The sequence below is a fragment of the Aegilops tauschii genome, chromosome 3 (assembly GCF_002575655.3).
Source record: "Aegilops tauschii subsp. strangulata cultivar AL8/78 chromosome 3, Aet v6.0, whole genome shotgun sequence".
Lineage (NCBI taxonomy): Eukaryota > Viridiplantae > Streptophyta > Magnoliopsida > Poales > Poaceae > Aegilops > Aegilops tauschii.
In genome coordinates this window covers 555,633,393-555,646,451 of record NC_053037.3, presented here as the reverse complement: position 1 = coordinate 555,646,451, position 13,059 = coordinate 555,633,393, and the positions used below count along the sequence as shown (strand labels likewise).

The 13,059-nt window shown below is 49.0% G+C and overlaps 1 protein-coding gene and 1 non-coding gene across 2 annotated transcripts; both read right to left on the bottom strand.

The window, feature by feature from the left end:
* Window positions 1–437: 437 nt before the first annotated feature.
* Window positions 438–3,522, bottom strand: LOC109769963 (uncharacterized). Its single transcript, XM_020328671.4, has 5 exons — window positions 3,326–3,522; window positions 2,326–2,584; window positions 1,524–1,560; window positions 1,222–1,438; window positions 438–990 (listed from the first exon to the last, which is right to left on the bottom strand). The coding sequence occupies exons 1-5, from the start codon at window positions 3,422–3,424 to the stop codon at window positions 880–882; spliced, it is 723 nt and encodes a 240-aa protein (XP_020184260.1). The 5' UTR covers window positions 3,425–3,522; the 3' UTR covers window positions 438–879.
* On the bottom strand, window positions 463–534 carry TRNAK-UUU (transfer RNA lysine (anticodon UUU)). Its single transcript has one exon. It is a non-coding gene; the product is annotated as a tRNA-Lys (tRNA).
* Window positions 3,523–13,059: the final 9,537 nt, after the last annotated feature.

The window sequence follows — 13,059 nt, the reverse complement described above, 5'->3', positions numbered from 1 at the left end:
TCTACTGAATTCGTGGTTTGGTAAAATGTTTGGGGGGGGGGGGGGGGGGGAGTAGAATGTACAAAATTTGTGGTTTAGTAAAATGTTTGCGGCCCAAAAAGATGTTGCTGCTTCAGTAAAATGTTTGCGGGCCAAAAAAGCAGTTTACTCGCCCCCTCTGGCTTAAGTTTCAAAGGCTGGGACATGGGAAATTGCCTAGTAAGGGGGCAAACCGTTTAGGTTTTTTTCTAAGGTAGTCAACACCCAAAATTTGAATCATTAAATTTCAGGATAGGAGCTAGCTCGTCGCCAAGCTCGCTCTTGCATGTATACTTACATGAAGATGCTTCTACTGAATTCGTGATTTGGTAAAATGTTTGGGGGGAGTAGAATGTACAAAATTTGTGGTTTAGTAAAATGTTTGCGGCCCAAAAAGATGTTGCTGCTTCAGTAAAATGTTTGCGGGCCAAAAAAGCATGAAATCGCCGTCCGTGGGGATCGAACCCACGGCCACGTGGTTAAAAGCCACGCGCTCTACCACTGAGCTAGGACGGCTGCTGTGTTACAAATTATTCTATAAACGGAGAGAAGTTTCCCATTCGTCGACCACAACTACACGAGAGAAACAGAGACCCACAGATGTGTGATGCAACAAAAGGTGGTATCTTCACGTGACCAGACATAATCCGATATACCTACCACTAAGTACCATAGAGTTCTTCCGTATTATCGATCCGTCGACTTTAGCACCGGCTGGGCTGGCCACACGTACGAAGCAGTCACAACGCTGCAAGAGAGTGAGAGCAAGCTGCGCTCGTCTCACTCCCCTGGTTACATCCACATCGCGCGTGGTTAATTTGTTTCAGGTACATCGATTCCTCCTCCGTGCTCCTCCTCACTCTACTCGAGGGGAACAATGGGCATCTTCCCGCCGTACATCTCCGGGAGCTGGCCGTCCTCCATCTCCCGCCGCAGCGTCTCCTCCAAGCTCTTGTCGTCCACGAACACGAACTGCACCGGTCAACCGAGACGATGCAATTAGCTAGGATTTGACTTCTCAATAAACATGCCCTTGAGTTTGTAAGACATTGTGGTTTCTGATATATAGAAATCGGAGAGACCGCTCTCTTTTTCAAAAATAAAAAAGCTTAACTGGTAAACATGCCCCAAAACACAAGAAAATTATCAACAACAGAGACGAGAAACAGGAACCACACTTATGTTCTTGGCCAGCAAGGTTACCTTGTCCCTGGTGTTGGCGTCGATGAAGGGCTGAACCACCTTCCACGCCTTCATGAACAGGTAGGGCACATGGATCATCAGCGCCTTGCCCAGCCTCTCCGGGTAGTAGCTCTGCAGGATCTCGATGGCCGCGATGTAGGCGCGGACGTCGCAGTTGGCGTACCCCCACCCCTTTAGATCCACGACGCACAGAAACTTCTCCTGCCCTCTAGGGATCCTACAACAATTCGACTTCAATGTCATGCTAAACTCTACCTCAAATCATGCTGATCAACAAACATGTGGGTGTGGTAACGCACTACCTGGCACACATGGCGTCGAACAAGTAGACAACATAGCCTGCAGAAAGGAGAAGAAAATGATATCAATGGCCGCTCCAAATGTTTTTTTATTGTACTCTCTCTATTTGTTTTTATAAGACATTTCAGACAACTTGCTTTGTTCTGTTTTGAACAGTGTGTGAATGTCCAAAACGTCTTATAAAAATGAATAGAGGTAGTATATATCATGTCATGGTTTCATTTCTTCAAAAAAGTAAATATTTTGAGGTCACATCTTTATGATTTTTCATTCAAATAACCACTACTCAATCCGTTCCAAACTAAGTGAAGTTTTAGCTTTGTCCTAAGTTAAGCTTTTCTCAACTTTGATCAAGTTTATTGAAACATATATCAATGCCTACAACATTACATTATTTCTGTTAGTTCCATCATAAAATATCTTTTTATACTTATTTATTGGATGTTATAGGTATTAGCACATTTTTTAATATAATTTTTGTCAAACATCCAGAAGTTTGACTTTGGATAAGTCTAAACTTCAATTAATTAGGATTGGAGGAAGCACTGGGCCTCATAGTAATAGAGTCTGTTTTGACCAGTTGATTCAGCCCACCTGCAAGCGCTGACAAGGTACAAATCCTTGGATTGTGGTTACGTGATATGACTGCGTAACAGTTGTGATTCGGAGATATTTACTATACCAACACCAGAGGTTCCTCTAAAAAAATCTAAAAAATTATCACTGCAAAACATGCACTTTCAAATTCCACTCCATTTAGCAGCAAAGAAATCATGAGAGCGAAGGTGAGATGTGTGAACGTACGCTTGAAGCCGGCCATGTCGCGGGTGGCAGAGAAGTGCTTGGCGGGGAAGGCGAGCATGACGGGGCGGCCGGCGCGGTCGGCTCCGGCCATGTAGGCCATCTCGTGCGACAGCTCCGTCCGCACCAGCTCCGCCAACATGACGCCGCCGGGCACGGCCTCCCGCCTCCACGCCACGAACTTGAGGAGCATCGCCGAGGCCTTGCCGACGGCATGGCCGCGCGCCCGCAGGAACCGCCGGAGCGTCAGGTTGTCCACCTCCTGCAAGCGTCGTGGTCAGTACGTTCGATCCGGTGAATTATGAATTACCACTAAACTATTCGAGAAAAAGGGGAATTACTAAACTGAATCAATTAAATTACTGCTGAAATGTTCTTGCTTCACGCGCCATGTGCGCTGGTGATTCGGGCATATTCGATCCGTTGTACTATATGCTTGCTTCAATAATTATCGTGGCTGGGTTCAAAATAAATAAATTATCGTGGCCACGACTTTGCGTTTGCTAGCTAGAGAGAGGTGAAGCGGGCGGCACACCCGTTCCCATCACTTGTACCGGATATTTGCTTATTCGGTCAACGATCAATTTGTTAGGAAGAATCCCCATCAGCTAGCTTAATCAATTGATTTTTTCCATACAACCAACTACTAACAAGACGTTAACTGGTGACTGGTGACAGCGTCAATAGCACTGTACGCATTACTGGGCAATTAAAGTAACATGTTACCGGCCATAAAATACTTATAAAGTATGTCGTTGTTTGTGTTCTGCCCCCAAAGGCCAGGAGAAGAGTTGGATCGACCGGCCGGGCAAAAGAAACAACAGAACACGGCCGGGGACGGGGACGGGGATTTTCGGCTGGTTGCAGAATCAGATCGACCACCGTGAGATGGCAGAAATCCGTCAAAGCATGTATATGCATCGATAGATCGTCCCTCGGAAGGAAGACGACGAAGGAGAACAAGCGTTTATCGGACGGAGCTACCGAAGATGAAGGAGCGTACCTTGACATGCGGGTCCTGGGCTTCCGCCATGGCCCTCAGCTCGGCGACCTTGAGCCACTCCCCTTCCCCTGCGTTCCCTCCCCCCATGCTGCTCGCCATCGATCTCCTCTCCTCCACGCTCCCGTCCTTCTTACTGGTACTCTGGCTCTGTGAGTACTTGTGGAGCGCGGAATAGTCTCTGTCTCTCTGGTCTGACTGGCTGCAGGGAAGCTAGCTGTGTAGACGCCACGTGATTGACTAGGCGTTAGGCCAACTCCACCGCGTGATCCCGTCCCATCCGGTCCCGTCTGTCTGAGGTAAAAAGGACAAATCAGACGGTCCAGCGCGCGATGGCCTGGACCCATCTGGTTCGTTTTGTGTCCGGGCAGACCCATTTCGAGCGCAAACATGCGTCAGATTTGGGTCGCGGCGGACAGCAAACGGACGTGTCGCTTGTCCGTGTCAGGGCCGCACGGCAGGCGGCTACCTACCTCCACCCGTCAACACCAATGCGCAGGCGCGGCCGGCCCCACCTGTCATCCGCCCAGGCGATGGGTCGTCGTCCTCTTAAATGGGGAGGTCGTGGACCGGTCGTCGTCCACACTCCCCACTTCACCCCGCTGCCTCCTCGAAACCCGACACCCCCATACCCTAGCCTCTCCCCGTCCTCGAACTCGCCGGCCGGCCGCCTCGCAGCCATGGGGCTATGGAACCACGGCCGCAAGGGGAAGCACGACCGCGAGGCTGGCTCCTCCTCAGGACGCTGCCGCGGCTCCGTAAAAAAGGAGGCCGCATCGCCACCGCGTCGGCCCCCCGCGCCTGCCCCATTCACCATCGGCCCTAGGGCTGCCGGCGAGCGTGACCGGCAGTACATCAACGCGGATGTATGCCGGCGCTATTGGGAGACGAGGACGTCGGTCCCGTGGAGCGATGTCCACCTCCCCAACAACTGGCACCTCTTCGCCGACCAGGTCCCGATCCCGCCGGTCCCGATGAGCGGCCGTGCGCGCCGCGACGAGATCGAGCGCCGCCGCCGCCTCCTTCCCGACGACCTCTACTACGACGATAGGTAAGCCCCCGACTCCGTGCTCTGGGACACGTGGCTACAGGACGAGCACGACGTGCGACGCGCCTCTTACTTCGCCGGCCTCACGCCCATGCCGTCGCATTCCCCATCTCCGTCGCCACCTCCACCTCCTCGCATGACAACAGAGGAGGAGGCCCGGCTCATGCAACGTGTCATGGACTCCATGAACACGCACGATGAGCACCAATGGCCGGGTCTCGAGGAGACGATGGCTCTCTCTGCAGCCGGCGACGTCGCCATCCCCGAGCTGAAGTGGTGAGGGCGGAGGAGGTGATGGAGGAGGACCCGGTGGCCGCGTTCCACCCGGGCCTGGTGGGCCAGGGGTGGAGCTGGTTGTACACGGCTCCGGAGATGGCCGACGCCGTGGGCGTGAACTGGTGCCCCACGCCGCCGCGGTCACCGGAGCGGGAGGCGTCGCCACGGGAGGAGATGGTGCAGGCACCTCCCGCCTTCCAGCCCGCCCCACATACCACGAACCGCCGACCCATCTCTGGACGCCGCCGGACTACGTCGGCCTCGTTAGCGACGACGACGACACCGGCGGCCACTGAAGACGGCGACGGCCACGGCATCGACGGGCACGGCAGGAGCGCGCGGGCGGCGTTTTTTTAATGTTAATTATGGCAATGTAAACCGTGGAACTGGCCGTTTTGTGGCCGTGATGGTTAATCTATGTTTTATGTTTTTATATTTGCTTTTATTTACTTTTTCGGTATTTTATTTTAGTTTTTATGTTTTTTAATCACGTCCATCCCGAACATAATTTAGGGTACGGCCACGCGTTGGGCACATCCACGACTTAACGAATAGAAGCGGACATGAACAAACCCATTGCCGCCCCAAATGGACGAAATCCGGTCAAACCGGACGTTCGTCTTTGGAGGAGTTGGCCTTACTTAATGTTTGGCCGGGTGGGATATAAGCGAGAGGCGGAGATGGGAGTGTGCAATGGTTCCTCGTTCCTTCTGCTCGTCGTGGCGTGGGCTGCATTTGACTGCGTTCCCTTTTCCGGGAGATGTATGCAGCACGTACGCAAGTTTTGACTTCTGGTAGGCCGGCTGCTATTGGACGGACGGGTGTCCACAAAACTTCCATCTCGTTGTAGCGTCTTTTTCGATGAAGGACGAGGCTGTGTTTGATAGCAAGTACTATATAAACTAAAGTATAAAAAACTGCAGTAATTTTGCCAATAGATATGAGATACCATGGCTTTACCAAAATAGAGTATTTTGCAGTATTCACAATACATAAAACCTGTTTGGCTGTTGCTATACAACGCTGCTAAATTTTGCTACCTAGCCGTTGCATTAAGCACTCAGCAGCTCTGTATTTTAGAAAGAAGTCCGGGGTTCTTTTTATTATGCAGAGAAAAAACAACAATTTTTTAATACTACAGTATTAAAACAACAGTTGTTAGAGGCAACCAAACAGCTCATTGTAAATAAAACTACGATAATCTAAAAAACTATAGTATTCTTAAAATACTTAGAAAAATACTTTGCTATCAAACAGGACCTGAATTTTATCGGCTCAAATAAGCATTGAAAGCACACGTCCAACCTCTACAAAAAAAACCTCTACAAAAAAAAAGTTGAAGCGTAGAAAAATAATTGATGGACAAAATATGAGAATGACCATCGGTACCAACCATCTCTAGACAACATAAGAGCAATGCAAAATGCTCTTCAACAACAACGCCTTCAGAAAAGGAGCGTCGCTTTTCGCTGATCTAAGAGCATCTTCAGCCACGTATCTCTAATTCGACTCCTCAAACGCCCGCGGAGGCGCCCGGTCAGTGACCGGGCATGCCCATTTTGCGCCCCTATTTGTCCATCCGCGCAGCTGCAATCCTCATTTTCTTCCCCATATGTCCAGTCACTTGCACGTGATTGGTGGAGATGAAGAGAGAGAAAGAACAAAATGAATAAAGAAAGAGAAAAGATGGTCTGGGGTGGGGCCCCGCGTCCTATGTGACGTATTGACCGGGCGTGCCCGGGCGTGTCAGCGAGCCCTCGTATCCTCCCAATATTTGAGATGGATATGAGGGTTCGCGGACAGGCCGGACATATAGGGAAGATATGAGGGGTCCGGTTGGGTCACTCTTTTGAGTAAATAGCATAAAACTACTACTTTACAGGCTATGGTTCCAAAAAACTACCGGTTTTTAATTTTTCACTGATAACTACCAAATCAGGGGTTGACTGTATCAAAAAACCCCAAATCCTTTTTGTTAAAAAATTAAACATGTTTATGACAAGTCGGGCCCGCCACTAAACCCACAGTCGGTTTGATCGTTTGTTTGACCGTTAGCTGACATTTGGGACCCACATGTCGCTGTCTCTTTTAAAAAACCACGATCAGGTCCTTGTAAATTTTTACAAAAGCAATCGGCTCCCTCCCGTCCCCGTGCTCCAGAACGACAGGAGTTGCGCTGGCCAGCAGCCCCGCCAGATGAGCTCGCCGGCCAGCAGCCCCGCCGTGAGGAGCTCGCTGGCCAGCAGCCCCATCGTCGCCGCGGGCCTCCCTTTGGTCGCCCGTCATCGTCCACTGCGCACGGGGTGGACCTCCCGTTCGGCGAGGCAGGGGGTGGCCGCCGGCGCACACAGGCGAGGGGGGCGTGGCGGCGGCCACAGGCTAGGGCGGGGCGGCGTGGTGGTCGGCGTAGGCAAGGGGCGGCATGGCGGCGGCCACAGGCGAGGGGCGGGGCGGCGTGGTGGTCGACGCAAGCGAGGGGTGGCGTGGCGGCGGCCACAGGCGAGGGGCGGCGTGTTTCCGGCCGCTGCGGGCGCGGCTCGCCGGCCGCAGGTGATGCACGCGTCGGCCCGGAGGTGGCATCGCGGTTCCAGGCGGAGCTCTCGAGATCGAGCTCCTGCCATGGCTGGTGCCCCTCCTCTGGATCTGGGGACCTGATTGCTTTTTTTGAAAAATTTCAGGGACCCGATTGCTTTTTCAGAAAACTTCCAGGGACCCGATTGCTTTTTCAGACACTGACATGTGGGCCCCACATGTAAGTTAACGGTCAAACACACGGTCAAATAGACGGAATGTTTAGGTGCGGGCCCGACCTGTCATAAACAGCCGACCCCCGAGTTGGTAGTTATCAGCGAAAAATTAAAAACCGGTAGTTTTTTGGAACCCTAGCCTGTAAAGTAGTAGTTTTATGCAATTTACTTCACTTTTTTCCTTCTCTTCTGTCCGGTCACTGACCCGGCGCGTCCGCGGGTATATGAGAGATGGTTTGAGGCGTCCGATTGTAGATGCTCTAACCACTAAAGACGGGATCCTGTTTTCTCACCTTGAAGATTGATGATGTCATGGCCCCTGGGTATAGCCAAGAAGGATGAAATCGACCCAACATCCATAGGGCGGGTCGGACCAATGACTCAAAGTCCACCAGCCAGCAGGGCACATCAACAACTCTTGTAGGGGCCAAGTTCTCGTCAGTTGCCCCTGGGTCCTTCATGATCTAACTGTTGTTTGTCTTTGACTATCTTTGTGACAAAACGTTCTGAATGGAAACTTCTTGAGCGCGTTGCGTTTGTGACTTGCAAGAAGGCCGTGAAGGGTTCATGGAGTTCCTTCAAAATGGTTACTATAGATCACACAATATTCACCCGAGAAGCATGAATACCACAGTTGGTGAGCTAATAACAAGTAAGTTCTGGTGTTATTCAATTATCTCCATGGATGAAACCAGCTAGTGGCCTGGTGTGCGACATACCATAAATTCTGACGAAAATCATAATCGGTGTATCGCTTTTCGAGTGAAATTGGGGCCAACTAGAGTCTCTCGGTGAATATCCTTGATTATCCAAGTTAGTACCGTGCCGGCTCAGTCTCTCAAAGGTACTCATAGAAGCCGAATGTGCGTGTGAGCGTTTATAGAGATGAGTGTATGTGCGTATGTATGAGCGTCTACGTCTGTACTATGTTTAAAAAAGCTTGGTGAAAGATCGTGGACGTCGCCTAGAGGGGTGAATAGGCGCTTTAAAATAATTATGGTTTAGGCTTGAACAAATGCAGAATAAACCTAGCGGTTAATTTGACAAGCACAAAACCTACAACAACTAGGCTCACCTATGTGCACCAACAACTTATGCTAAGCAAGATAAACAACTAAGTGATAGCAAGATATATGACAAGAAACAATATGGCTATCACAAAGTAAAGTGCATAAGTAAAGGGTTCGGGTAAGAGATAACCGAGGCACGCGGAGACGACGATGTATCCCGAAGTTCACACCCTTGCGGATGCTAATCTCCGTTTGGAGCGGTGTGGAGGCACAATGCTCCCCAAGAAGCCACTAAGGCCACCGTAATCTCCTCACGCCCTCGCACAATGCAAGATGCCGTGATTCCACTAAGGGACCCTTGAGGGCGGTCACCGAACCCGTACACTTTGGCAACCCTTGGGGGCGGTCACCGGTACCCGTCAAATTGCTCGGGGCGATCTCCACAACCTAATTGGAGACCCCGACGCTTGCTCGGAGTTTTACACCACAATGATTGAGGTCCGAACACCACCAACCGTCTAGGGCGCCCAAGCACCCAAGAGGAACAAGCTCAAGGGCACCAAGCACCCAAGAGTAATAAGCTTCCCAACTTGTAACTTCCACGTATCACCGTGGAGAACTCAAACCGATGCACCAAATGCAATGGCAAGGGCACACGGAGTGCCCAAGTCCTTCTCTCTCAAATCCCACCGAAGCAACTAATGCTAGGGAGAAAAAAGAGAGGAAGAACAAGAAGGAGAACACCAAGAACTCCAAGATCTAGATCCAAGGGGTTCCCCTCACATAGAGGAGAAAGTGATTGGTGGAAATGTGGATCTAGATCTCCTCTCTCTTTTCCCTCAAAAACTAGCAAGAATCCATGGAGGGATTGAGAGTTAGCAAGCTCGAAGAAGGTCAACAATGGGGGAAGAACACAAGCTCAAGAGATAAGGTTCATTGGGGAAGAAGACCCCCTTTTATAGTGGGGGAACAATCCAACCGTTACCCCCAAAATAGCCCGCAGAGGGCGGTACTACCGCATAAGGCAGCGGTACTACCGCTGAGAACAGCGGTACTACCGCTCCCCCGGGCGGTACTACCGTGGAGTTAGGAGGGCAGGAGAGATACGGACTCGAGCGGTACTGCCGCGATGGTAGGGCGGTACTACCGCTCATGAGCGGCACTGCCGCTCTACTGTCGCTGCGGAGTACCACACAATCCGACACGAAAAATGACCCCTTGAGTCGACGCGGTAGGGGCCTGGTACCGCAGCGGTACTACTGTTGAGGACCCACCGGCGGTACTACCGCTGCGGAGCGGTACTGTCGCCTGTGACTCCTAAGCGGTACTACCGCTGGGTACCGCGGTACTACCGCTGGCGCCATCCTAAAGCCACTACCACGAAAACAAGTATACTCCACGGGAAACCACAACTGCCATAACTTCTGCAAATGAGCTCCGAATTGAGCAAACTCAAGCTTGTTGGATAGAGGAAGACGAGTAGCATCAAAACAGCGACTGGTTATAGTAAGAAGAGGCAGGGGAGGTATGCCTAACAAATGGAGGAGTGAAACCTCCAACAGAGAAGAACGGACATAACCTCCAACATCGAAAACATCATAGAAGATGCAAGTGAACTCCATTTTCGATAAACTCGAGCTTGTCAACAAGATGACCAAAAGCTCCAAAACTCACAAAGAGAAGCAAATAAGAACCAAGAAAGATGATGCAAGGATGCAATGGTTTGAGCTCTCTACGAATGATACGATCAAGCTACTCATCGAGAGCCCCCCTTGATAGTATGGCAATCGATCCTATAACCCGGTCTCCCAACTACCATCACGAGACCGGTAAAATAGAAAACCTATCAAGGGCAAACCTTTGCCTTGCACATGGTCCACTTGAGCTAGATGATGACGATCTTGACTCCCTCAAGTTGTACCACCTTTCTTGGTTGCGTTGGCTCGATGAAGACTAGTTAATTGCTCCCCCATACTCCACTATGGGCAAGCCACTCTTCCGCACATCTTCACAAGTCCATTGTCACCACAATGGACGGCAAGCTTCAAGCATTTGATCTCTTCATGATGCTTCACTTGAACTTGCACACCGCAACATCTTCACAAGTCCATTGTCACCACAATGGACGACAAGCTTCAAGCATTTGATCTCTTTCATGATGCTTCACTTGAACTTGCACACCGCAACCTAACCCCACAAAGAACTCTCACGAAGATCATGGGTTAGTACACAAAGCGTAATTGACAATGCTTACCACACCATGGGATCGCTTGATCCCTCTCGATACATCTTCTACGCTTTGTGAGTTGATCAAGTTGATTCACTCTTGACTTAGTCTTGATCAACCTTGAATCTTTTCAACTCTCTTCTTTTGGATGATGTCTTGAAGATATACATGAATGATCACACAATGTTCTTCTCCAAGACATGCTTGCAATAAGCTCAACTCTCACATGACCAATCTTTGGATAATTCCTTAATAACACCTTGATCACCACATAAACTCCTTGAAACCAACACATGAACTTCAAAAAATGCCTATGGACAAATCCTTCAAATATAACTCAAGGCAACCATTAGTCCATAGAGATTGTCATCAATTACCAAAACCAAACATGGGGGCACCGCATGTTCTTTCACTTGGTTCTGAGTGAAATCGAAGCCCAACTGGTGCCCGGCAGGAGGTACACCGTGTTTGCCTTTTTGCTCGAGTGTCACTCTACTTGTTATAGGCGTTGGGATTCCCCGAAGAGGAATGGTGATGTAGTATAGTAGCAAATAATATTTTCCTGAGTTAAGAACCAAGGTTTATCGAACCAGCAGGAGACATCACACAAACAAGATAAGCGGTACCTGCACACACACAAAGCAAATGCTTGCGCCCAACGAAGGCAAGGGGATTGTCAATCCCCTTGTTCTCGCCAATTGCAAGGGTTAAATCTAATAGTGGTAGATATATAAACTAAAATAAAAATAAAAAGAAAATAATTGCAGCAAGTAATTTTTAGGGTTTTAGTAAATATGGAAAATGAACCCAGGGCCATAGATTCACTAGAGGCATCTCTCTCATAAGCATATCAACGGTGGGAAGACAAATTATTGTTGGTCAATTGATAAAATAACACATAGTTATGATAATTCTTCATGTCATGATCAATATACAGGCATTATGTCCGTGACAAGTAAACCGTTAAACTTACTAACATCTACTACTATTACTCCACTCCCAAGACCGATATCCAATATGCATATCAAAGTATTAAGTTCATGACAAACAGAATAACGCTTTAAGCAACATGACATAACGTTTTATCCTTATACAATACGTGCCCGCAACCCCTCATTACAGAGTAAGGACACTGCAAGATTTGAACCTACTACCAAGCACCTCTCCCAGTGAAGATAGATCAATCTAGTTGGCCAAAAGAGATAGATAGATCAGAGAGAAATACAAGACTATAAAATTTGATCATAAATAATCTCAGAAAAGACTCAAATACTTTAAATGAATAATCTGATCATAAGCCCACAATTCATCAGATCCAATAAACACACTGCGAGAATTACATCGAATGGATCTCCCAAGAGATCATTGTATTGAAGATGAGAGAGAGAGAGAGAGAGAGAGAGAGAGAAAGCCATCTAGCTACTACTATGGACCTGTAGGTCCTATGGGAAGTACTCGCACATCAACATGGAGGAAGCAAGGTCGATTAAGATTGTCTCCCCACCCAATAGTTTCCCCCTCCACAGATTGCCGGAAAAGGCCTCCAGATAGGATCTCAGAAGAACATAGACTTGCGATGACGATAAAATTATTTCGAGTCTCGCTTTGGGGGGGTTTATGGATTTTAGGAAATTTATTGGCCAGAGATTAGGTCAAACGGAGCCACCTGGGCCCCACAAGTGCTGATGGCGCCCCCTAGGGGGCACCCCCTGAGCTTGTCGCTCCCTCGTGTGTCTTCTGGTCTCTACTCGAAGTTTCTAGGGTCTCTTCTGGTCAAAAAATTCACTGTAATGTTTTATTGTGTTTGGACTTCGTTTGGTATGGTTTTTCTGCGAAGCAAAGGAATAGGCAAAAAACAGGTTGACCACTAAGTCAATAGATTAGTCCACAAAAATGGTGTTATATTGTTTCATGCTATTATATTATCAATCACCAACTGGCCTATGAAAAATGGCAATAATCCCTTTTCAATGTCCACTCCTCCCCGACCTAGCTACTCAAAATGGTAAGTCAAACACCGAATTATCAGACATCAAATGTGCTAAACCTAACAGATTGAAAGATGCGTGGTCCTGGCGAGTGCGAGTCCTCGTTGGGATTCGTGTTGGCATCCGACAACGAGCAAGTCATTCGTTGGGAATTATCAAAAAACTGACGTCAGCTAGTAGATAACATTTCTCTAAGTGAAGGAAATTGCTTCACACACGATAGTCTTCACACGATCTAGAAACGATGCTCCCTCCCCAACAGTGCTCTTGAGAGCACGCTCGCTGTTGGCGCTGCCACGACGGAATCGTGCAGGCGCCGGCCGTGCATGTGTCATGTGTATAGCAGCGCCGCTAAGTTAATGGACTAATGACACATCTCACTCCCATATTTAAGGTCAGTGTCCTCAAGTAATAGAGTAAATTGAATGTTTTCTTAAAATA